The sequence below is a fragment of the Cricetulus griseus genome, chromosome 2, assembly GCF_003668045.3.
Source record: "Cricetulus griseus strain 17A/GY chromosome 2, alternate assembly CriGri-PICRH-1.0, whole genome shotgun sequence".
Classification (NCBI taxonomy): Eukaryota; Metazoa; Chordata; class Mammalia; order Rodentia; family Cricetidae; genus Cricetulus; species Cricetulus griseus.
In genome coordinates, this window is record NC_048595.1 from 96793861 (window position 1) to 96816041 (window position 22181).

The following is a 22181-nucleotide window of genomic DNA, read 5'->3' on the forward strand; positions in this document are numbered from 1 at the left end:
AATGGGAGCCGAGGAGGGGCGGTGGAGGCCGTGGTGGCCGACCTAAGAGAAAGTGGAAGGTGGCTGAGAACGCTTCCAAAGCTTCTTGAAGATTCTCGCGCCGCGGCGCCGGAATCGGAGCTTCCCGGCCCGTCCCGCGTCCACTCAGCCAACGTCTGCGCTCGTGCAACGGCGGCGGCTCGCGCGGCACCCGTAGGGCGGCGGCGGTAGAGGACGCCATCATCCTGGGCTACCACGCGAGCCCGCGGCCGCGAAGCCAGGGGCTGGCGTGTCTTCCCGCACCGTTTCCCACGGTTAAGGCACCGCAGAGCCACCCTGCAGTTAAACTGAAACGCCTGCACACAGTGCAGACTCACATAGCAAACATGGCCGACGGCTCCGAGGAAAAGCCGGAAGTAGGTCGTGTGGGCGGGTCAGAGGGGCGGGGCATGGGGCGGGACCTCGCGTGATAGGGGCGGGGCCTGCCGCCGGGAGCGGGGTTGGCGGTCAGGTGTCTGAAGACGCTCGCCCTCTCCTCAGCGAACTGGAGGTTTCCGCCTTCTCCTGGGGGCCGGGCCGCACCGGCTCCGCCCCAGCCAGGTGTCCGTCGGTTCCCAGGTGCCCTACGGATCTTCTTCGAGATTCCGGTGCCGCAGGCCTGTGCAGCTGGCCAGCAGCGATGGAGAACGCCCCCGAGTGCACGCCTTCTCCCGCCGAGTTCACACAGCCTCCCAGCTCGGCCTCCCTGGCCGAGGTGGCGCCTCCCGGAGATTCCTGCGCCCAGCCCCTAGACACGGTCCCCAAGAAACTCTGTGGGTATTTAAGTAAGTTTGGCGGCAAAGGGCCCATCAAGGGCTGGAAATACCGCTGGTTCTTCTACGACGAGAGCAAGTGTCACCTGTACTATTCGCGCACCGCTCAGGATGCTAACCCCTTGGACAGTATCGACCTCTCCAGTGCGGTCTTTGACTGCAAGGCGAACGCTGAGGATGAGGGCACTTTCGAGGTCAAGACTCCCAACCGGGTTATTACCCTCAAGGTAAATGGAACTTTTCCCCTCTTTTCCAGCCCCAGCGAGTTTTCAGGCCCGATGCATGGTCAGAGTACATTGACCAGGGCAGTGATTGCCACCGTTGTGTTCAGAGCCTGGAGCTTTCTCACAGAGCCTTCACACCATTTCCTTATTGCCTTCTCCCAGGCAAGGGTGAAGAGACTCATTTTATGGATCAAGAAACTGAATCATAGAGAAAACGGTATGTCTCAGACTGGGCATTTACAACGATGCGATTCACTTTTGAAATATTCCAGTGCAGTATCAAAACTTTACTTTGCTGGTTCCTAACTACTCAATTTCTTTGACTCACTTCCTTGGTACTGAAGCAGTCAAGAGACTGTGGTTGCATTTTTGAGGTTGGATCTGATTCATGTCTTGGTGGTTTGGCCAAGAGGAGTGAAAGCAGACATGGGCAGGGGTTAGGGGGGAAAATATGTAAGTTCAATGATCGGTCTAGATTGTACATCCAGGCATGTCTGAACTGGTGAGTTTTTAGTAAATGTTATATGAATAAGCACATATGCACACACAGGGTGTTGGAGCCCCAAGTCAGAACTCACCATGTTAAGAGGAAGTGTCCTGTCAAGTAACTAGAGGCTCAGAAAGAGTGCAGGAATGAAGGTCTTCCTCCCCACTGCCTGACTCCATCTCCCTGTGGCCCCCAACCTGCAGCTCTCTAGGCACTAGGGTGCCCACCGTTTTAATTTTCCTTTCCTGGCAAGGTATAGCTAGTTGACTAGGCTGACAGGGAGGGCACCATTAGAATAATGGAAACCCAGATTTTTAGTCCAGAAGGACATTTTTGAAGTCACGAGAAACTTAGGTCTTGTGTTCCTTCCATAAGCCAAGCACTATGGACAGGGCCTCTTAGCACATGGATTTTACTGTTCCATTAATCCACACATATTCCTGGCTCTGTGCTAGGCTCTGGGGTGTGGAACAAGTTGGACTTGTTTGCCTCTACCCCTTGTTCCCAAACAGCATAAGTGTGATGGGAAAATTGGCGGGCATATTTAAATGCCTTATGGAGACACTGTGAAGATTTGGGACCGGAAGAGTGTGGTGACAGGAGGAATCAGCTCCTCCAAATGAGGAAGGGGGGCTTTTCAGAAAGGCATCACTTAAATGAGAGAAATGATGAGCTTTTTGACATGCAAATGGTAAAGGCAATGATGCTGAGGGAACCAATGAGCAAAGATGGAAAAACACAGTGTAACCATGAGTATCTAGGCAAGCCACAGGAGCCTGCCCCAAAGATGGAGGTGAAGGGAGAGGTATTGGTGAATTAAGCTCAAGGGCTTGGATTTTATCCAGTAGGTTGTAGAAGTTGTCTAAGAGCCTTAGGCTAAGGGGGTACAATGAGATTAGAGGATTTAGAGAGCTCAGAGAACAAATTGGGGGAAGAGGAAACTGGCAGTCTTGAGAACCCATCGGAAAGTAGCCAAAAGGGATTGATGGCTGAGCAGGAGCTGTGGCCCTGGAGAAAAGGCAGATGAAGGGTAGCCAGGGGTGTTAGACCAGTAGATGGAAGAGATGGTAACTGGCTGGTTGCATGATTGGGGTAGTGCTGACAGGAGAGAGCCCTCAGGGTGATGAAACTGTAGGACACCCAGATCTGTGTCATCTGATGTAAATGCTGGCCAGATGATCTAAGGACTACTTCATGAACCTCAGTGTGAGCCAAGATCACATGTGCTGGCTGCCATAGGGTCTCCGGCATCAGCAGAGCCTCTGACATTGAGTGGTTGCTCAGTGTGAGCATGTCAAATGAGTTGAGGAATAAAATGAGGTGCTGTGTTTGGCTGGGGATTATCAGGTCATGGTGAAGCCTAAGAGCAATTAAAGCTTTGGAGGGACAAAGTATGAAAAGAAAAAACTGGTAGACATCATTTGGTCTTATTATTGATGTTTGCATAACAGGCCAAGGGACTCTCATAGAAATACCCCTGTTCTAGTTGAGTTCCTGCTGCCTTGAAAAACACCACAACTAAAAGCAATTTGGGGGAAGAAAGGGTTTATTTGGCTTACTTACACATTCCAGTCCATCACTGAAGGGTAGGAACTCAAACAGGAACTAAAGCAAAGACCATAGCAGAACACTACTTACTGGCCTGCTCTCTCTGGCCGTCTCAACTCCCTTTTTATATAGCCTAGACATACCTGCCTAGGGATGGCACCACTCACAGTGGGCTGGGTTCTCCTGTATCATAAACATGGCCACAGGCCAATCTGATCTGGACAATTCTTCAGTTGGGGTTCTCTTTTCCCAGGTGACTCTTAGTTTGTGTCATGTTGATAGCTGAAGCTCACTGTGACAAACTCTTCCCCCCACCTAGGTCATACCTCATATGTGGCCCCCTTTGAAAGAGTGAGCTTGCCCTGGTTGCTCTGTAGCCTTTTGCCATTCTTTTGTAGCCTTGATTGTGGACAGCTCCATGAGGCTCATGTCTACTCCAATGAGCTGTTTGTCCATCATATGTGCTTACATAAGCTCATTCCTTTAAAATTATGTTTAAGATAAAATTCTGCTCTATAGCGGAAAGACCTAGTTCTTGGGCCAGCCTGCCATAGCCACTATAGGCCTGGACCACTTGTATCTGCATCTGTGAAAAGGGCTGGTCACTCCTACCTTCTTCCTAGAAGATCCAGAAAGCTAAAGGATGTAAAACAGCTGTTTGGGCTATCAGTTGGGAAAGTAATGACTGATATTCACTGTTGACTTGTTGGAGTGGTGTAGGTTTCTAGCATGTTAGAATAGTGAGTATGTGGCTTTCCTGCCCCCATTGGTAGTCATGAGTTGGTGTATCCCTGCAATAAGTGGGATTACCTCCATCCCACAAAAAGGCAGCCAGGACATGGAGATGTCATACAAGGAGAGTGGTGGTCACTGGGCCCCTCCAGGTCACAACTCAATGCTCTTTCTTCTCTCATGGCACCTCTCTTTCTCTGTCTAGGGAATGCATTTGTGTACCTGCCACGTGCCAGGCAACGTACTGAGCTCTTTATTCCCCTGTGTCTTCATAACCACTATAAAATCAATAGTATTGTCACCACAAAACAATTGAGGAAACAGAGGCGCAGAGATGTGAGGAGCCCATAGGCAGGAAACCAGAGCCTGACTCTTTTCTGCAGTGCTACACAAGTGGATACAGACCTGCAGTGCTGGTGATTTTTTTCTGGCCAGGACAGAGTTCCTAAATGTCTGTGATCTCTGAAGGCCATACCTAGTGCCGCCCTGCAGGCCTGGAACCTTACTAACTAATGCTTGTGCTTCTCAGGCCGCCACCAAACAAGCGATGCTATACTGGCTACAGCAGCTGCAGATGAAGCGCTGGGAGTTCCACAACAGCCCACCTGCACTTCCTGTCACCCCTGCTGCCGGCCTGTCTGGGAATGGGTCCACCCTGCACCTCAAGCTAGGTACCAATGGGCTGGCCTCCTGCCACATACCCAAAAATTTGATAACCAGGCCTTTCTCCTATTGCTGGGAACATGGGAGGAGCCCTTTGCCAAGAAATAGAACCAGGAATGGAATATAGGATTGGTTAGGTCAGGAACATGGGCTCTGAGGCCAGGCTACTTGAGTTCAAGTTTTAGCTCTGTGATTTCAGGCAAATTACCAAACCTTCCTGAGCTTCAGTTTCCTTCCCTACCAAATGAGGTGAATAAATTATACCCATCTTAGCACTCTCAGAGCCCTAGCTGGATCCATATACCTCAAACAGTTAGAACAATTTCTGCATATGGTCAGAACCCAATAGAACATTGTGATATCCCTAGGACATCTCAAGAAGTTACACCTGCCCAGAGCTGTGAGACGGGTCAGTGAGAAGGTGCAATGTAGTGCCATCTTAGGCATTTTGGGATGATTTGTAGTATCTGATACTTTAACCCTGGTGTTTTCAAAGATCAAAGTTCTTTGTCCCATGTTGCCTACAAGTGAGGGTAATTTATTTATCTCTCTGTGTGTGTGTGTGTGTGTGTGTGTGTGTGTGTGTGTGTGTGTACTGGGGGTTGAATCCAGGACCTCATGAATGCTAGCCAAGCACTCTGCCACTAAGCTGTCATTCTTTGCCCTTGGATTTGGGGACAGACAAGTTGTTGTGTAGCCCAGATTGGCCTCAAAACTCTCAGTCCTACCTCAGCCTCCCTAGTGCTAGGATAATAAACCTGAGCCTTCACAATTTGCTGTAAGTGAAGCTTCTTTTTACTCTCATGTTCTGGAATATCCTAACATGGAGAAACCTGGAAGTCACACTTTGTCCTACCACTGTGCTGTGGCTGTAAATATGACTGATAGATTTTAGCATGGGATGAACCACTCCACAGCTGCCACTGCAATAGCACACATCAGGTCCCAGTACAGAGTCAGTGTCTAAAGTGCCACAACGTCAATCAACAGGCCAGTTAGCCAGGGTGGAGCTTCACATGACCAACACTGAGCACACCTGCCTGTGGGAGTTCCCCCTCCCTTGTAGATGACCATGTGTATGTCCACTTGTTCTCACAACAGCAGGCCACTCCCCCATCCTTCTTCAGCCGCTACCAGTCAGTCCAATTGAGCACTGCCCTGAGCCTCTTACCCCCGAACACCTGTCAGCTCCAGGTCCCCTCATTGCCATTCCCTAGGTTAGAAAATCCCAGCATCCTCCTCTCCTTGATAGTGTCCCCTACCAAGGCTTGTGTCTGAGCCTGTCCCCTGGAATCTGAGTGGGCTTTCTAAAATAAAAACCCACCCAGATGGGCAAGTTCTTACATACTGCCTAGGGCTTATCCCCCAAATGCCATCACATATCTGCAAGCCTGATAAATCCCTGCTTATTCTGTAAGGCAAGGGCTTGTGTCACCTCGTCTTGTTACTTCCCCTCAGATGCCTTCTGGGACTTTGCCATCTAGATTCAGTATTTTCAGACATTGCAGGGAGACCTGTCACATGGTGTTCTGATTACCAGTGTCCTTGTTAGTATCTACCCACTAGCCCTTAAGAGTAGGGATTGTTTCTTTGTCACCTCTGTCCCTAGTCCTTGGTGTCTGGCCTGACATAGTAGTTTTTTGCATAGTGAATGTGAGGGAAAATACATTGAACTTTATGACTAAGAAAGTACTTTAAAGCATAATGTCAGGCACACGGGTCTAGTTCATGTTAACACGATCGTAGTAGTACACAGTAATAGTATTACTGTCACAATAAAATACGCATGCTATTATTACCATATGCATGCATGTGCTGTAGCTATCATAGTAGCATATACATGCTATAGCTATCCTGATGGTGCCTACATACTATTACTACTTAATAGTACACCCACATAAACAGGCTCTCACTACTGTATAACTTCTGCTCCTTGTTGTGAATAGTCTTTAACTGGAACTCCTGAGCCTCCTGCTTCCTCCTCCTCTCATGGATTACAGGCACACACCACCAGACAGCTTCAAGCAGGGTTTTCGAGGGTTTCTTTGCACTATCCTTCTACTGTTGCTCATACTCACCACCACCACACAGCCAGGCAGCCCTGTCTATGTGGAAAATTGTAGATTGAGTTGACACAGTCGCCATAGCCAACTTCAGAGCAAAGACAAGGAGCGAGCCTGTTTTCTGTGTGTGTTGATCTGAAATGTGAAGAACTAGGCACGGTGTGGAACCCCACTGTGCTAGACCTGGCCCAGATTCTTAGTTCTATAGCTTTGCTTCAGTACACATGACTAGGCTTGTTTGGGGCTAGCATTGTTTTCTTGTGGGGCAGCCAGCATGGTGGACCTATAACCAGGGTGGTGGTGTCCCAGGGAGAGCACTGGCCTGAGATTTGGGAAGCAGAAGTATGGACTTTGCCTTTTGTCAGCCCTTCCATCCTTTACCAATCCTACCTCTGCTGGGCCCAGGGCCTGAGTGGAAATTTCCAACATCACACATACATATCTGCCTGCACACACAGAAAACCTTTTATGGAGTCTGCTTGTTTGTTTGCTTGTTTGCTCCGTAGCCCAGGATGGCTTCAGTCTCACTATGTAGCTCAGGCTGGCTTTAAACTCATGATGATCATCTTGGTTCAGCCTCCTGGATGCTGGGGTTATAAGTGTGTGCCACTATGCCTGACTCCTGTTCTTTCTGGAATCTTGGACAAGCTGCTGAGCCTTAGATTAACTGTTTGGAGCATGCTGCCCTACCTCAGCCCCTCCCTGTCCTTCCTGAGGAAGCAGAAGACTGTGCAAACCTCCTGATCAACTTCTGACTTTGAGTCATAGAGGCTGGGTCCTGTAAAAAAAAAAAAAAAAAAAAAAAGTTTCCTCACACCCTTGAACAATCTGGAGTCGTGTTCTCTATAGCTTTTTAACATTTCCAGCTTTATTTTATACTTCACCTACACAGTGGTCCCCAGAGAGCCAAGAACAATCAGAAGAAAACTGACAGACAGATTTCTATAATTATACATTGCCAAAGGAAGCTACAGCTTACAAGAGACATTCATAAATATCTGCCACCCAAAATTCCCTTTTACTAACCTTGCTCTAGTGTGACCCTGTGTCATCTCATTTAATCCTTAGTCTTCCAGATGTTATTCTCATGTTATAGGAGAGAAAGCTGAGGCCCCTTGGCAAGGAAATGCTCACCCTAAAATTCAAACTGCGTCCTTCAGGTTCACACCTCAGAGCTGAGGGGGCTTTCAGGGCTACACCACAGAAGCAGGAACCGACTGGCCTAGGCCCTTTTTTGTATAGGCAGGGACTTCCTTGTAGTGCAGGGGCAGCCCAAGCGCTCAGGCAAGAGAAGTCAGAGTGCTACTGGGTATGCCTAGCATGGTTATCTCACTTTCTTCAGGCAAAAGGAGCCAGGGCCTTGAGCCATCGAATCTGTCTCTGGTGGGAGGTGCTGGTCTCAGTAAGGCCACTATGTGTGCCTGTCCCTTTAGTTCTCTGCAGTAGGTGGTGCCTTTTGGGCACCCCCACTTCAGGACAGCATTCTGTCCCTGTGAGCCACAGAGTTTAGTGAAAAGGGCATAATGGCTGAATTGCATCTGAACTCATGTCACCAGCTGGCTTTGGCTTCCCCACAGACCTTATCCTCTCCAAGATGCTCTTTCCTTATTGATCTTTCTGTCTCTGTCTCTGTCTCTGTCTCTGTCTCTGTCTGTCTCTGTCTCTGTCTCTCTGTCTCTGTCTCTGTCTCTCTCTCTCTCTCCCTCCCTCTCTCTCTCTCTCTCTCTCTCTCTCTCTCTCTCTCTCTCTCTCTCTCTCACACACACACACACACACACACACACACACAGCAGTTTGGTGTAACCACAGAGTTGATCTTGGGCCATAGGAAGGGAGGTGTAGGAAACCTGACACTGCAAAAGAAGTACACACCAAGATACTAAAATCTGAGAGAAACTGATTTGGTTGGCTCTAAATAAGGGAGAGGGAAGGTGACTAAAGTATTAACAAGTAAGACAATTTCATATTGAGTCTGTTCAAAATCTGAAAGGTTGGAGTCCTCATTATGGGGCCTTAGCCTTTTCTATTTGTGTGTATTCTAACCTCGAAGAACCCAGGGTAGACAGTAGCCTTCCTGAGTTTTCATTTGTTTGTTTTGGTGTAAAGGATTTCCAACAGAGCACAGAATCCTCCCTGTGGAAACAGGGCCTGGCCTCAGATCTCCCAGCCAAAGGCAGGTCTAGTACTTCAGGCTCTTGCTGAACAACACACACACATACCACATTCGTACATACATGTATACACATAAGCTCACACTCTTCCTCACACATACATACAAATACACATACTGCCCCCTCACATACACATATACACTCCTCATGACCCTGCCCCCTAGCCATACCCTATACATGGCCTTCCCATCTGGTCACCCTGGTCCTGATCCACAGGCTCAGCTCTGGTGCTAGAATCTGTCATTAATGCCTTCCCTCTTTGCCCTCCTTCCTAGTGCAGGTCAAGTCAGCCCCATCCCTCACAGCCCTCCCGGACTTACTGCTCTTCCCCTAGGGAGGCTGCTGTGGCTTGAGGTGGGAGGACTGTCTTGTCCTCAGCATCCTGCAGCTTTGCTCCATCTCACTTCCTCTAGCCCTCCCTGGAAGCCCAGTGCATGTAGGGGAGGAGGAGAAATAGAAAGGAGGCTTCAAAAGAATGGCTTTGAGTGTTGTAGCCAAGTCAACTGACCAGCCTGCTGGGAATTAGCAATGTGTGACCCACTATTGTTTAAGTGATTACAGGTTTTATTAGGTGAGTGGTGCAACCTCCACTCCCACCCTACTCACCTCCCATGATCACCACCATGGTGGTAAATGTTTTTATACTCACACCTTCTTTACAGATGAGATGCACAGATAAATTTCCCCCACCCCTAAAGTCATAAGGTTTTTTATTTTGAGAGAGACTGAGACTCATAGAAAAACAGTTCAGTGGGGCCATAAAATAACCTGGTCGATGTCTCTCAAGTGAGTGGTGAGAAGACCTTGAGACCCTAGTGACTTTCTTAGGTGGTAATTTTGAATTTCCCTGTGACAAATGGCAGATGATTAGATGCAAAATGATAGCTAACTAGAAGTCTTTGCTGCTAATTGATCTTAAATCTTGTTCCTATCTGCATGCATATTAATGGGAAGGTTCCAGTCACTCTTCAGATGAAGAAGTTTGTTTCTTTCTTTTTTAATGTTTGGAGCCTTGAATCCAGGAGCTTGTGCATCTAGGCAACATCCCTAACCCGTGCAGAGTCTATTTTGAAACTTTTCAGTGTAATTGAGACCAATTGTAACTCCATTTTTATTTATTTATTTATTTATTTTTGGTTTTTTGAGACAGGGTCTCTCTGTGGCTTTGGAGGCTGTCCTGGAACTAGCTCTTGTAGACCAAGCTGTTCTCAAACTCACAGAGATCCACCTGCCTCTGCCTCCAAAGTGCTGGGATTAAAGGCATGAGCCACCAATGCCTGGGTTTGTAACTCCATTTTTTAATCTGGCATTTTCCATTTACTATTATATCTCATGTGTGTTCCTTATGTTCTCTGGAAGAAAAGGCTTCACTATGTATCCCAGGCTAGCCCAGAACTCACAGCAGTCTTCTGTTTAACCTCCTGAGACAGTTGCTGCCCACGTCTCTTGTGTTCTTCATCAACATATTTTACATAGTTGAGTGGCAGTTGTGTGGAGGCACCATGATTTACCCAACCTGCTCCTGGTTTTGAAGTTTTCATTTCAAGGCCAGCTTAGTGGTGTGCACCTGTAATCCCAGGACCTGAGAGTTGAAGGCAGGAGTGTGGAGTACAAGGTTAAGGACAGTGTGAGTAATTTAGTTAGACTCTGTGTCCAAAAGAAAGATTGGGGAGCTGCTTCAGTAGATAAAGGGTTGCCATACATACCTAAGAACTCATGTAAAAACCAGGTAGGTGTGACACTTGGCCCCCTATAATTCTGGCCCTGGGGAGGTAGAGACAGGAGATGCAAAGCAAGCCGGATAGGTAGACAATCCTAATCAGCAATTTCTGGGGACAGTGAGAGACCCTGTGTTAGTAAATAAAGCAGGGAGATGGAGAAAGATATCTGATATGCATGTGTGTCCAATACACATTTGAACATGTATACATGCTCCCCCCAAACACATACATGCACAATCTAAAATAAAACAAGCAAACAAAAACTCTGGAAAAAGTTATTCCAACTTTAAGGTACTACAAGTCATGCTAGGATAGACACCTTGGCACATCAAGTTTCAGTACGTTTCAGACATCTTATGAGATATAGAATAACCTGCAGGCCTGCATGGTTGTGAAGAGTCTCTGGGAAGGCTGCTGCAGCAAAACAGATCATCTTACAGCTGCTTTGCTACTGTTAACCCTAATCAAGTTTACTAGCTGAGCAGCTGTCAGTCAGAGCTGAGCCTGTAGCCCAGGATTAAGTCATTCCTACAGGAAGTATGCTAGTTCATGCTAGTATTGACTGCCTGTCCTTGGCCCCCTAGAACAAGAGGCGGAGCTGGAGGAGTTCCTGTGTCCTGTGAAAACACCCACTGGACTTGTGGGTGCTGCGGCTGCCTTGCAGCCTGTCCCTGCCATGCCCTCAGCCCTTCAGAACATCTCTCTGAAGCATCTGGGAACTGAAATACAGTAAGTGCCAGAGGGGATAAGAGGCGGCCAGTCCACCAGCACCCCTTCTGTGAACTTCATCTGGTGTGGTTCTGAGTAGAAGTAGGACAAGGGTGGAGTTGTTGGCTTATTTTCAATTAATCACACTGTTATTTAAAAATATGCCAGGTATTGTGGTCCCAGCACTTGGGAGGCAGAGCCTAGGCCAACCTGGGCTACATAATGAGATTTTGTTTCAAAATACAAAAACAGGGCTCAGCTGGTAAAGCACTTGCTGCTCAAACTTTGTGGCCTGAGTCCCTGAAGTGAGCATAAAGGTGGGAGGAGAGAACCAACTGCATGGAGCTGTCCCCACTTGCATTGTGGCAGGAGCACCCACCCACCCTACACCACCCCACACACACCATGCCACATAATAATAAACAAAAATTTTAAAGGAAAGTCATTAGAAATTACCCATAGCTTTACCATTCATCATGCTTAGCAGTGGTAAATAGCTCTATTTACCTACGTATAGCTGAGATCACATCAAATGATGACTTCATATGTCATGTCAACTACTTTGTGGTGGAGGGTGTGGAACAAGGCCTTATTCTGTACCCCCAGGCTAGCCTGGTACTCACTTTGTGGTCCTGACTGGCCTTTTACTTGCAGCAATCCTCCAGTCTCAGCAGTCCTGACTGCTTTTCTTTTTTTAAATTTTTTATTTTGCTATGGTGTGTGCGTGTGTGTGTGTGTGTGTGTGTGTGTGTGTGTGTGTGTGTGTGTGTGTGTGTGTGTTTGAGAGGGTAGTGATGTCCTTCCCAGGAGAGAAACAGACTTTAGAGAGAAGATGGGGTGTGTCATCTGAGGCCTGCTGGCTGGAGGAAGTGCTAACCACAGCCATTTGGACAGAGGGCATAGAGCCCAAGAGAGAGGTCTGAGCTGGAAAGAGAAGCCTAGGGGACATGGAGCATGGGTGAGCACCCAGAGTGCAGGGCTTATTCCTCTGGAGATACTGGGAGGAACTGAAGGTATTGGGAATATGCTAAAGGGAAGAGGAACTTGGGAAGGCCAGCTTCCTAGCCAACATGTATCCAGGATAGGTGGTTTATGCCTGAGGGAGGACACAGCCACAAAAGTAGAACAGAGGACATGTGAAAACAGAGAAAGGAAGGAAGTTTCATTTCATAGCATTGCCCAGGCACTGCCCTCCAGTCACTTGTGATAGCCATAGATAAAAGGCAACAGCAACATTGCAAGATTAGTCCCCCATACTGCCGGGGCCCCAGACAATATGGTGAAATGAGAGCAGCCCATGTGCCTTGCGTAGGTCCTGGCAGGCCTTGAGCTTGCAATTGTGCTGCCTGAGCACAAGTCAGCCTTAGGATGAAGGCATCCTAAGCATTGCTAGAGGCTTTGTGCTCTCATTGACTTGTTAGGACAAGTCTATAGCAAGCTGCTGTGTGTTCCCAGAGTCAGGCCTGACACTCCGTTCTCCTCCCTGTTCAATGGGACTCACCATAACACTCACTTCCAGGGCTTTTGTGAAGGTGAAATGAACAGAATGAATCATCATGTCACTCTTAAAGCTTGTCCTGGGGGGAGCATGTGTTGTGATCTGTTCCTAATCCCCATGGCAGAGGAAGTAACCCAAGAGGTAACTGGCTGTTGCCTTCATTATCATCACCCCTGTGCTGGCCAAGCCTTGCAGAACACAGCTGAGTTAGGTTCTCTTCTCACTGCCTTGACCAAATCCCTAACTAAAGCAACTCAAGGAAGCAGGGCTTGTTGTGGCTCACACGTCCAGGAAAGCAGGTGGGAACCAGTCACATTGCATTCACAATAGGAAGCACAGAGGAATGAATGGTAGTGTTCAGCTCATTTTCTCCTTTTTATTCATTTGGGAACCCTCCCTGTCCATGGATGCTGCTGACCACACTCAAGGTGGGTCTTCTCCCTTCGGTTAAAGATTTCTGGAAACACCTGACAGATGCTCTTAGCGGTGCATCCCTATGGTGATACAAATCTAGTACAGCAGAGTGAAGATCGACCACCCCAAGAGCCAGCGTACACAGGGTGATTGAAATTGATCCAAGCAAAGCCCAGAGGCTGATGGCAGAGAAATGCTTCCTCTAGGGACAGCGGCCACCTGGACAGTGGTAAAAGGTAGAGAGCACCCTGTCCCAGAGAGATATCAGCCAGGACCAGAAAGACCCTTTCCTGCCTTAAAGTTGGGGTCTTTCTTGCTCTCCTGTACCCAAGGACTACTAGACACAAGCCCTGTGACATGCTGGGGAAGCTTACTTCCTGACAAAAGAAGTGTGGGCAGCAGTAATAGTCACCCCACTTAGCCAATGTCTCTGGCTATGGCATGTGTCCCTAGATTCCTCTCCAGCTTTTGTGGCTCGTGACCTGTGAGATCCATACAAAGGAGTGCTCAGCAGACACTAATCCCATCGTGGTGGTCGGTGGTCTTTCCAGCATGCCCACTGCACTTTTATTTTCTCATAGGGGGAGTAAGAACCAAGAAGGCAAATGACCAGCCTGAGAAGTCAGGGTCTTTTGTAATAGGATCTTAATAATAACCAAATGCCGAGGTCTGCTTATTAGGATTGTAATGCCTATCATTTTTTTTTTTTTTTTTTTTTTTTTTGGTTTTTCTGTAGCTTTGGAAGCTGTCCCAGAACTCGCTCTGTAGACCAGGACGGCACGGCTTTGAACTCACAGAGATCCGCCTACCTCTGCCTCCCGAGTGCTGGGATTAAAAGTGTGTGCCACCACCGCCCGGCTGTAATGCCTATCTTTATCTAACTGATGACTATATTCTTTATCAATAAAAGACAATCCCATTCTTTTCTTATTCTTAATCCATCTATTTAAAACAAGCAGACTGTCAGGGCAGTGGTGGCCCATGCTTTTAATCCCAGCACTTGAGGGAGGCAGAGGCAGGCAGTTCTCTGTGAGTTCGAGTCCAGTAGACCTAGTAACTAGAGCCTGAAGGGATGGGACAGCTTCCCCAGGAAGTTCCAAGAGGCCTTGGACAGGGGCAGTGGTATTTGCTGAGGTGTTAATCTGACCTGGGCACCCACTCTCCTTTTCACCTCTGCCTCAGTTCCACAGCCATTATTGGGCTCAGTCCCTTACTCTCTTCCTTTTCTGGGACCTGAACTAGATTCCTTAAAACTGTTCTGTGCTTCTGCATCGTTTGAGCATTTGTGGAATGAGGGTTTTCCAGAGTGACTTGTCTATCATATTCTCAAAGTATGACATGACACAACAGAGCCAGGGAGCCATACAGGTCTATCAGCTTTCATATCCTCTTGTCTGACCACCCTAACTCCAGCCCACCCCACTGCCCTCCAGGTGCAGCATCACCCAAAATGGTAACTGGTCATAGTGAAAACTAGTTGTTATAGTTCAGAACAAATTTCTGCAATTCACAGAAAATGTTAACCCTCACTAGGTGGGGTAACTTTTAATGTTTTCTCTTTCTTTTCTTTCTCTCTTTTAGAAAAAGAGTCAACATATCAAATTTATTTCATTATTTTCCTATCCTTTATTTAAGACAGGAAATGCTCATGGATACTCTGTGATAGTATTTTCAGTAAGATGGAGTCAAGAGAAACAGGACTGGGGGTGTAGCTCAGGTAGAAGAGAGAGCCCTTGCCTCCCAGGCTCACTGAAGCTCTGCATTTGAGCCCTAGCTCCCCTCTGCAGAAGGATTAGAGGCCCAAAGCTGTCCTCTGTCACACAGTAAATTTGTGACGCCTGAGATGCACTCTGAGATGCATGTCTCAAAAATAAAAAAAAATAATAATAATAGAAGAGCTAGAGAGATGGCTCGGCAGTAAAGTGCTTGCTATGCAAACCTGAGATCCCTGGCACCCACCTCTAACTGGAGCAGGGGAAACAGAGACAGCAGACACAGGGATCTCTGGGGCTCACTAGCCAGCCAGTCAAGCTGGTCAGCAAGCTCTGGGCTCAGTCTGAAAAAAAAAAGAAAAATAGTGGATAGTGAATGAAGAAAACACCCAGTGTGCTAATGTTCACTATGGCCCCCACACACAAACGAGGGGGGGTGAGTTTAACCTTTTTTCTGCATGGCAAAGGGATTTTAATTGTAAGATCATTGTGTAATCACAAATAGGAACATTCAAGACTCGTTTCTTCTCTCTCCTTTATTTATTTATTTGATTTTTTTCAAGACAGGGTTTCTCTGTGTAGTTCTATAGACTATACTGTCCCTGAACACACAGAGATCCGACCACTTCTGCCTTCCAAGTGCTGGGATTAAAGGCATGTGCCACCACCACCACCCAGCTCAAGACACATTTCAATCATTCATGCACCGTTGAAACAGATCTCAGGAAATGGCCAATGGCTAAGCACAGAAAGGCCAATCGCTAAGTCTCTCTGCCTTCTTCTTCTCTGCCCTCCTACAAACAGATGCTCCAAGGCTGGCTTCAGAAGCCGTCATCCTCTTAAGGCTATTTCTTTTTGTGAAGCTCAAGTTTTCAGACAGTTCACTTAGGGTCTCTTTTTCTCTCCCTTGCTGTTGATTTCAGAAGTGATGTCCTTCTATCTCTTTGCAAGAGAAAATAAACACTTGAGCTACCTCTTCATCTGGTATTTTGTTGTAGTCTGTACTCTCAGGCCAAGCTTTAGTGCTACCTAGTTCCTATCTGTAAACCACACAAGGGTTAAGTCTGGGCTCTGGGATGGGGCCCCAGCCTCAACAAGCTATTGGCTGAAGCTGGCCTGGGCACCAGTGTAATAAGCCCTTTGGAAGCCTTGAGTCAGTGAAACCAGCAAGGCGGGGTGGGTCTGGGAAAAGAGCAGAAGCAGAGAGCTGCCAGGAATACTTACAACATGCCTCAGCAGAGCTGGGAAGCAACAATGGTCTTTGGGCATGTAGTTATGAGGCCAGAGGGTTTGGGGAAGTTAGGATGGCAAGTCCATTCAAGATTCATTCAACTACATGAAGCAATTTCTTAGTACAGTCACTGTGCTAAGCAGGAACCAAGCTTATAAGAAACGCATTATTCATCACAATTTTGAACTCACAGCAGCTGTGGTTACCTGTACAAGATAAAGCCAGTCAGTAATTCCAACATCAGTAGGGGAGGGATTCCTGAGGCTCCACCCCAGCTGAGGAGCTGTTGGCAACTGGTGGCTGGTAGGGGAGGGAGACTCATTGTTCTTCAGTGTTGTGGCCAACAGTAGCTTGTCCATGCTCACCCAAGCAGGCAACAGTAATTGGACTCAGCAGAAAGGACACATGTTACTGGGGGAGGGGAAAAGATGGGGTAGATTATGGTCAAAATTTATTATAGGGGACTGGGGAAATGGTCAGTGGTTAAGAGCATTGTTGTTCTTATAGAGGACCTCCTGGGTTCAATTCCCAGCACCTACACGGTGGCTCATAACCATCTGTAACTCCAGTTCTAACAGAGCTGAATCCCTCTTCTGACCTCCACAGACACCAGGAATGCACATAGTTCACAGACATATGTGGTGGCTTGAAACAAAATGGCCCTCAAAGGGAGTGGCACTCTTAGGAGGTGTGGTCTTGTTGGAATAGGTATGGCCTTCTTGGAGGTAATGTGTCACTGTGGAGGTGGGTTGAGGTCTTATATATGCTTAAGCCACACCCAGTGTCTTAGACCACTTTCTGTTGCCTGCTAGTCAAGACTAGGACTCTCAGCTAACTCTCCAGTGCCATGTCTGCCTGCGTGCTGCCGCCATGTCCCACCATGATAGTAATGGACTGAACTGTAAGCCACCCCATTAAATGTTTTCTTTTATAAGAATTGCCATGGTAAGCTGGGCGGTGGTGGCGTACACCTTTAATCCCAGCACTCGGGAGGCAGAGGCAGGCAGATCTCTGTGAGTTTGAGACCAGCCTGGTCTACAAGAGCTAGTTCTAGGATAGGCTCCAAAGCCACAGAGAAACCCTGTCTCAGAGAAAAAAAAAAAAAAAAAAAAAAAAAAGAAAGAAAGAAAGAAAAAAAAAGTCATGGTCATGATGTCTCTTCACATCAGTAGAAACCCTGAGACAGACATACACGTAGGCAAAACACTCATAAAATAAAGTAAGTCTTAAAAATAAATGGTATATATGTGTGAAATTCACCAAGAATAAAAGGGTGGGGGGTGTAGTGTGGAAGGGGGTAAATGAGAAGGGTGAGGGGCTTGGGTTGGGGGAGGTCAGGTGTGCATTGCACAGGATGATGAGTGTGGAGACCAAGCAGGATGGGTGGAAGCATGCTGGTGAAGCTGGAGCCCTAGCAGGCAGCAAGAAGGGCAGAGAGGTTGCCAGCCTCATGCTCCTCACTTCTCTTTTCAGAAATACCATGCACAACATCCGTGGCAACAAGCAGGCCCAAGCAACAGGCCACGGACCACTAGTGGACGAGTCTTCACAGGGTGTGGAGCCTCAAAGTGGAGAGCAGCCCTTGATCTCTGACCCCAGCACTCCAGGTGAGCTCTGTCTAGATCTGAGACCAAGCCCTGCCTTCTCCCTGCCTGCAAGAGCATATGTGTGTGGCTCAAGCAGAACACATTTACTGTAATTCTTCTAGTTAGGCGAAGGCTGAGAAATCCAAGGTCAGCACGCTGAAGATTTGGATTCTAGTCAAGGCTCTCTTCCAGGCTTGTAGACAGCCACTGCTGTCTTCTAGGTGACGGAGAGCTCTCATCTTCCTCTTCTTCTAAGACCTCTAGTCCTGTCATGGGGCTCCACCTTCATGCCTTCATCTAAATTACTTAAAGCTCTGCCTTCTAATGCCATCTCACTGGAGACTAGAGCTTCATTCAGCCTAGACTGGGGAACACACACACACACACACACACACACACACACACACACACACACACACACACGGGGGGGGGGGGCCCATAATAGACTAGAATAATGATTACACCAAAGTCCAACTTGGCTGAACCAGAAGGCTTTTTTTGGAGTTACTAACAGGGGTATGGTGGGGGTTCTTAAAAAGGTCAAGGATGACTCAGAAAAGCAACTGCATCATCCTAAAGTACCCAGCATAGGTACGGACTCCCAAAAGCTGCAACCCTGGAGCTCTCTGCACGCCTCACAGCCTCACAGGCAGATCTGTAGTCTGTGTAGTCCGGTTGATCAGTCTCCTCCCCCGCAGCAGTTTACTTAGTTTTACACTCCAGGAGGGAGCCTCCAGAGCCCTCCAAGTGCCTCTTCTCCAAATGAGTTACCTTTTGTTTACCTTGAGTCTTATAAGTCTCCCTTCCTTCTGGCGTGAAGTGTCAAAGATGAAGGCCTCCAGCATTCTTCTGGGCCTCCAGGGATTGAAGAGCAAGGGTTGGAAATACCGCCTTGGGACAGGGTTTAGTGTATCCCAGGCCTCTAACTTGCTATATAGCTGAGGATGACCTTCTACCTCTGCCCCAGTGCTTGGATGCAGGCGGGCACCCTGGGATATGGGCATGGACTGCCACACCAGGTTCAAGGATGTTTTGCTGTAGTAAATTATAATAAAATTTACCATTTCATTACTTTTCTTTACACCATTCTGTGGCATTAAGTGCAGTCGTCACACTATTACATGACTGCCACTGCCATCTTTCCCGCAAAATTCCTAGTAATGATTCATAAATAAAGCAAGTGTATTCCCCTTTCTAATTCATAGGGAAAGAGCAGAAAAGTGCCATTGTGGGTGACTCACCTGTGGGTGAATGGAGCATTTTGTTGTTTCTGCCCATCCTGACATCCGTGTTTCTCTCCTCAAACAGGGAAAGAATCAGAGGAGTCTCCCAAGCCTGCACCTAAGTCCTTTCTGTCCTCAAGTCCCATGCAGAAACCTAAGCGACAAAGCAACACCTTCCCATTCTTTTCCGATGGGCTGGCTCGGAGCCGCACTGCCCAGGAGAAGGTGGCAGCCTTGGAACAGCAGGTACTGATGCTCACTGAAGAGCTAAAATCACAGAAGGTGAGCCCCAGCCCTTTCCTGGGAACCCCACTGTGCCCCAGCCTTTTGAATCTTGCTGATAACTCTATGCAGTGCATCAACCCAAGCCAGCACAGCTTGTCTGTGGTCTTCAGAGGACAACTTAGAGGTCAGAGGTGCCTCACTATCAATTACTCAGAAACTGCTGTCACACAAACTAGGTGATAGGTAGCCACCAAAAGCATGGGTCTCTGGAGGCTTACTTTAATAATAGATTCTTAGATGGCTCTTAGAGAGACTTAGGTGGTATCTTAGTTAGGGTTTCTATTGCTTCGGTGAAACACCATGACCAAAATGCATTTGGGTTTATTTGGCTTACACTTTAACATTGCTGTTTATCACTGAAGGAAATCAGGACAGGAACTCAAACGGGGCTGGACCCTGGAGGCAGGAGCTGATGCAGAGGCCATGGAGGGGTGCTGCTTACTGGTTTGCTCCCCTGCTTTCTTATAGAACCTGGGACCAGCAGCCCAGGGATGGCACCACCCACCATGGGCTGGGCCCTCCCTCATTGATCACTAAATTAGAAAATGCTTTACAGTTGGGTCTCATGGAGGCATTCATCAACTGAGACTTCTTCCTCTGAATACTCTATAACTTGTGTCAAGCTAACACACAAAACCACCCAATACAGGTAGTCTGAGCCAACATGAAAGAAGAAAGGCAGTGTTTGGGAGATGCTGTCTGGATGCAGGGTCTTGGGAGGAGTTGCCATTGCATCAGGAGGATGGTAATACCTGATGACTGTGTGCAGACACCTGAGGGACTAGCACAGGACGGAGAAAGCTAGCAGTGTGTGGGTGAGAACAGTAACAGGAAAGGTGATTTAGTTTTCACATGAGAAGTTCACCTTAGCAGTTACAAAAAGGAGGCATGGGGCCATTGTGGAAAACACAGAGCAAATGCCCAGAGGCATTAACATTATTCAGAAGGCTTCAGCTCATAGCAAGGCATGTTTTTATAGGTAAAGTCTATTCTGTGACATGGTGAGTGTCCGCGGCAGGGGTGTGGGAGAGCTGCAGTGTTGGTCAGGTGCCTCTCTCTAGCATAATGAAAGTGAAGACCTCTCAGCTGTTATCCTAAAGCCCAGGTAGGGTCTTGGTGGGCTCGTTTGTCCCTGTGAGGAAGTCGGAAGTTTGTGCCTGAGCTCGGGCTGCCCAGAGTCCCTTCCAGCTTCCTTCCCCTGCCCTTGATTGCACAGGACTCAGGCTGAGGTGGGGCTTGTGGTCTGTACCACTGGGTCTTCACTCCCTTCTCTGATTCTGCTTGTGCTTTTCTGCCCAGTTTGGGGAGAGACAATTGAGAGAAGCACACTCTCCTACCTAACCTCCCCCACTTCACAGCAGGCCAGGCCTAACAGCTATCAAAGTCAACGGTGATTGGAGGGGGTTCTTCCATTCATGTGTCTTCATCACAGGCCCAGCCATATAGGACGTGCACTGCACAGCAGAGGCAGCTGTGGGGCAAATAAACACCCAGACCTGGACTTGCTGCATGTGACATATCCTATGTGGGAACATAGCTGTGATGTGGGAGCTCAGCTCTTCCCTGACCCCTGTGATCTGTCTTTTCCCCCCTGTCCTGTGGCTTCCCTGTCAGAAAAGGGTGTTTAGTCACTCTGTAATGGGTGTCAGATCTCCAGGTTCATGTCACTGAAGATCCTTAGCCAAACTTGGAAGGAAAAGGGAAAGAAAGAAACAATGATTATAAACACTGCCCATCCTATCATCGCATTTCCTTTCTTCCTAGAACATATTGGTAGCTTACCCCTTACCTAGCCTTTCTTTCTAAGGCACAACAAATGGCCAGAGGTATGCAGGAAGCCCTTGGAGACCTGTGCACCCCTGGAGGCTCCCTGCCTCCCATAAATGAAGGCAAGACTCTTAGGGACCTTTAAGGTTGCCAGGCTCTAAATACCCATTCAAAAGAGACAGTCATGAGGAAGTTGTGTGGGCCTTTCAAAATGTAGATTTTTACTGAATAGTTTTCCAGGAAACCTTGATGGTTGGGAGAAAAGGGTTTGTGGTTTGGCCTTTGACTTACAGGATGTGGTCACTTTACTGCTCCCAGCATGTCTGATGCCTGCATGGCAGCCTAGCAGAGACTGCCAGCACAGGCCACATTCTGACTGTTAACCTCCCAGCCTGTATCTCGTTGGTAAAGAGAGTTATGGCCATTCTTGCCGGAGAGGCCCAGGTCTAGATCCTCAGGTCAATGCCTGACACCCCACAGTGCACCACAGCTGCCAGGTGTGGCCATCAGGCTTTCACTTTGATGCCTAACAAAGAGGGCTTTCACTTTGATGCCTAACAAAGAGCAGGAGAGACGCTCATCTCACACCCTCAGAGTCTGTTCTACTTTGCCTCTGTTGCTGAAGCGAACACCATGACCAAAAGCAACATGGAGAAAAAAGGGTTTATTTAATCTTACACATTACAAGGTTATCATTAAGGGACAACATGGCAGGGACTCAAGGCAGAGCTTAAAGTAGAAAACACGGAGGATACTGCAACACTGCTTACTGGTTTGTCCCTGCTAGTTTGCTCAACCACGGAGTCTAGGCTCTCTGGCTTCACAGGCCAGTCTGATCTGGACAGTTCTTCAGTTGAAGTTCCTTGTTTCCTAGTGACCAGGTTTGTGTCAAGTTGACAGAAGAAGCTAACTCTGACAGAGTTCATCAGGGGGAAAATGGCTCCTGGCTTTCCCAGGGGTAACCCCTGTGAGATGCTTTCCTGTGTTTGGTAGGAAAGTGTGTCTAGCTTCAGGAAAAACGACAGTATGTCTAAGTTTAGCTGTCCAGGTAGACGAGTGGTTCTCAACCTGTGGGTCATGAATCCTTTGGGGATTGAACAACCCTTTTACCAGGGTCACATAAGACTACCCCAAAAACAGATATTTAAATTATGACAAAATTACAAAATTACAGTTATGCAATAGCAATGAAAATTATGGTATGGTTGGTGGCCACCACCAACATGAGGAACTGTATTAAAGGGTCACAGCAGTAGGAAGGTTGAGAAGCACTGAAATAGATGAACATCAATGACTTCAGTAGCCCTGTGAAATTTTACCTCAAATTTTATGCTGTGGAAAGCACACTGGGACCAAA

General features: G+C 47.7%; 1 protein-coding gene across 5 annotated transcripts in view; it reads left to right on the plus strand.

The window, feature by feature from the left end:
* The first annotated feature begins 465 nt into the window (after positions 1 to 465).
* Tbc1d2 (TBC1 domain family member 2) overlaps positions 466 to 22181 on the plus strand; it is a 43252-nt gene continuing 21536 nt past the window's right edge. Inside the window, exons 1-6 of one of the 5 annotated variants that reach the window (XM_027403140.2) lie at positions 948 to 1018; positions 1178 to 1232; positions 4312 to 4453; positions 10985 to 11129; positions 17437 to 17570; positions 18858 to 19054. In XM_027403140.2, the coding sequence (XP_027258941.1) occupies positions 4330 to 4453; positions 10985 to 11129; positions 17437 to 17570; positions 18858 to 19054 (600 nt within the window). In that variant the 5' untranslated portion in view covers positions 948 to 1018; positions 1178 to 1232; positions 4312 to 4329. Of the gene's footprint in view, positions 1019 to 1177; positions 1233 to 4311; positions 4454 to 10984; positions 11130 to 17436; positions 17571 to 18857; positions 19055 to 22181 lie in introns of all 5 variants that reach the window. The other 4 variants (XM_027403139.2, XM_027403135.2, XM_027403137.2 and 1 more) reach the window with 4 other exon arrangements.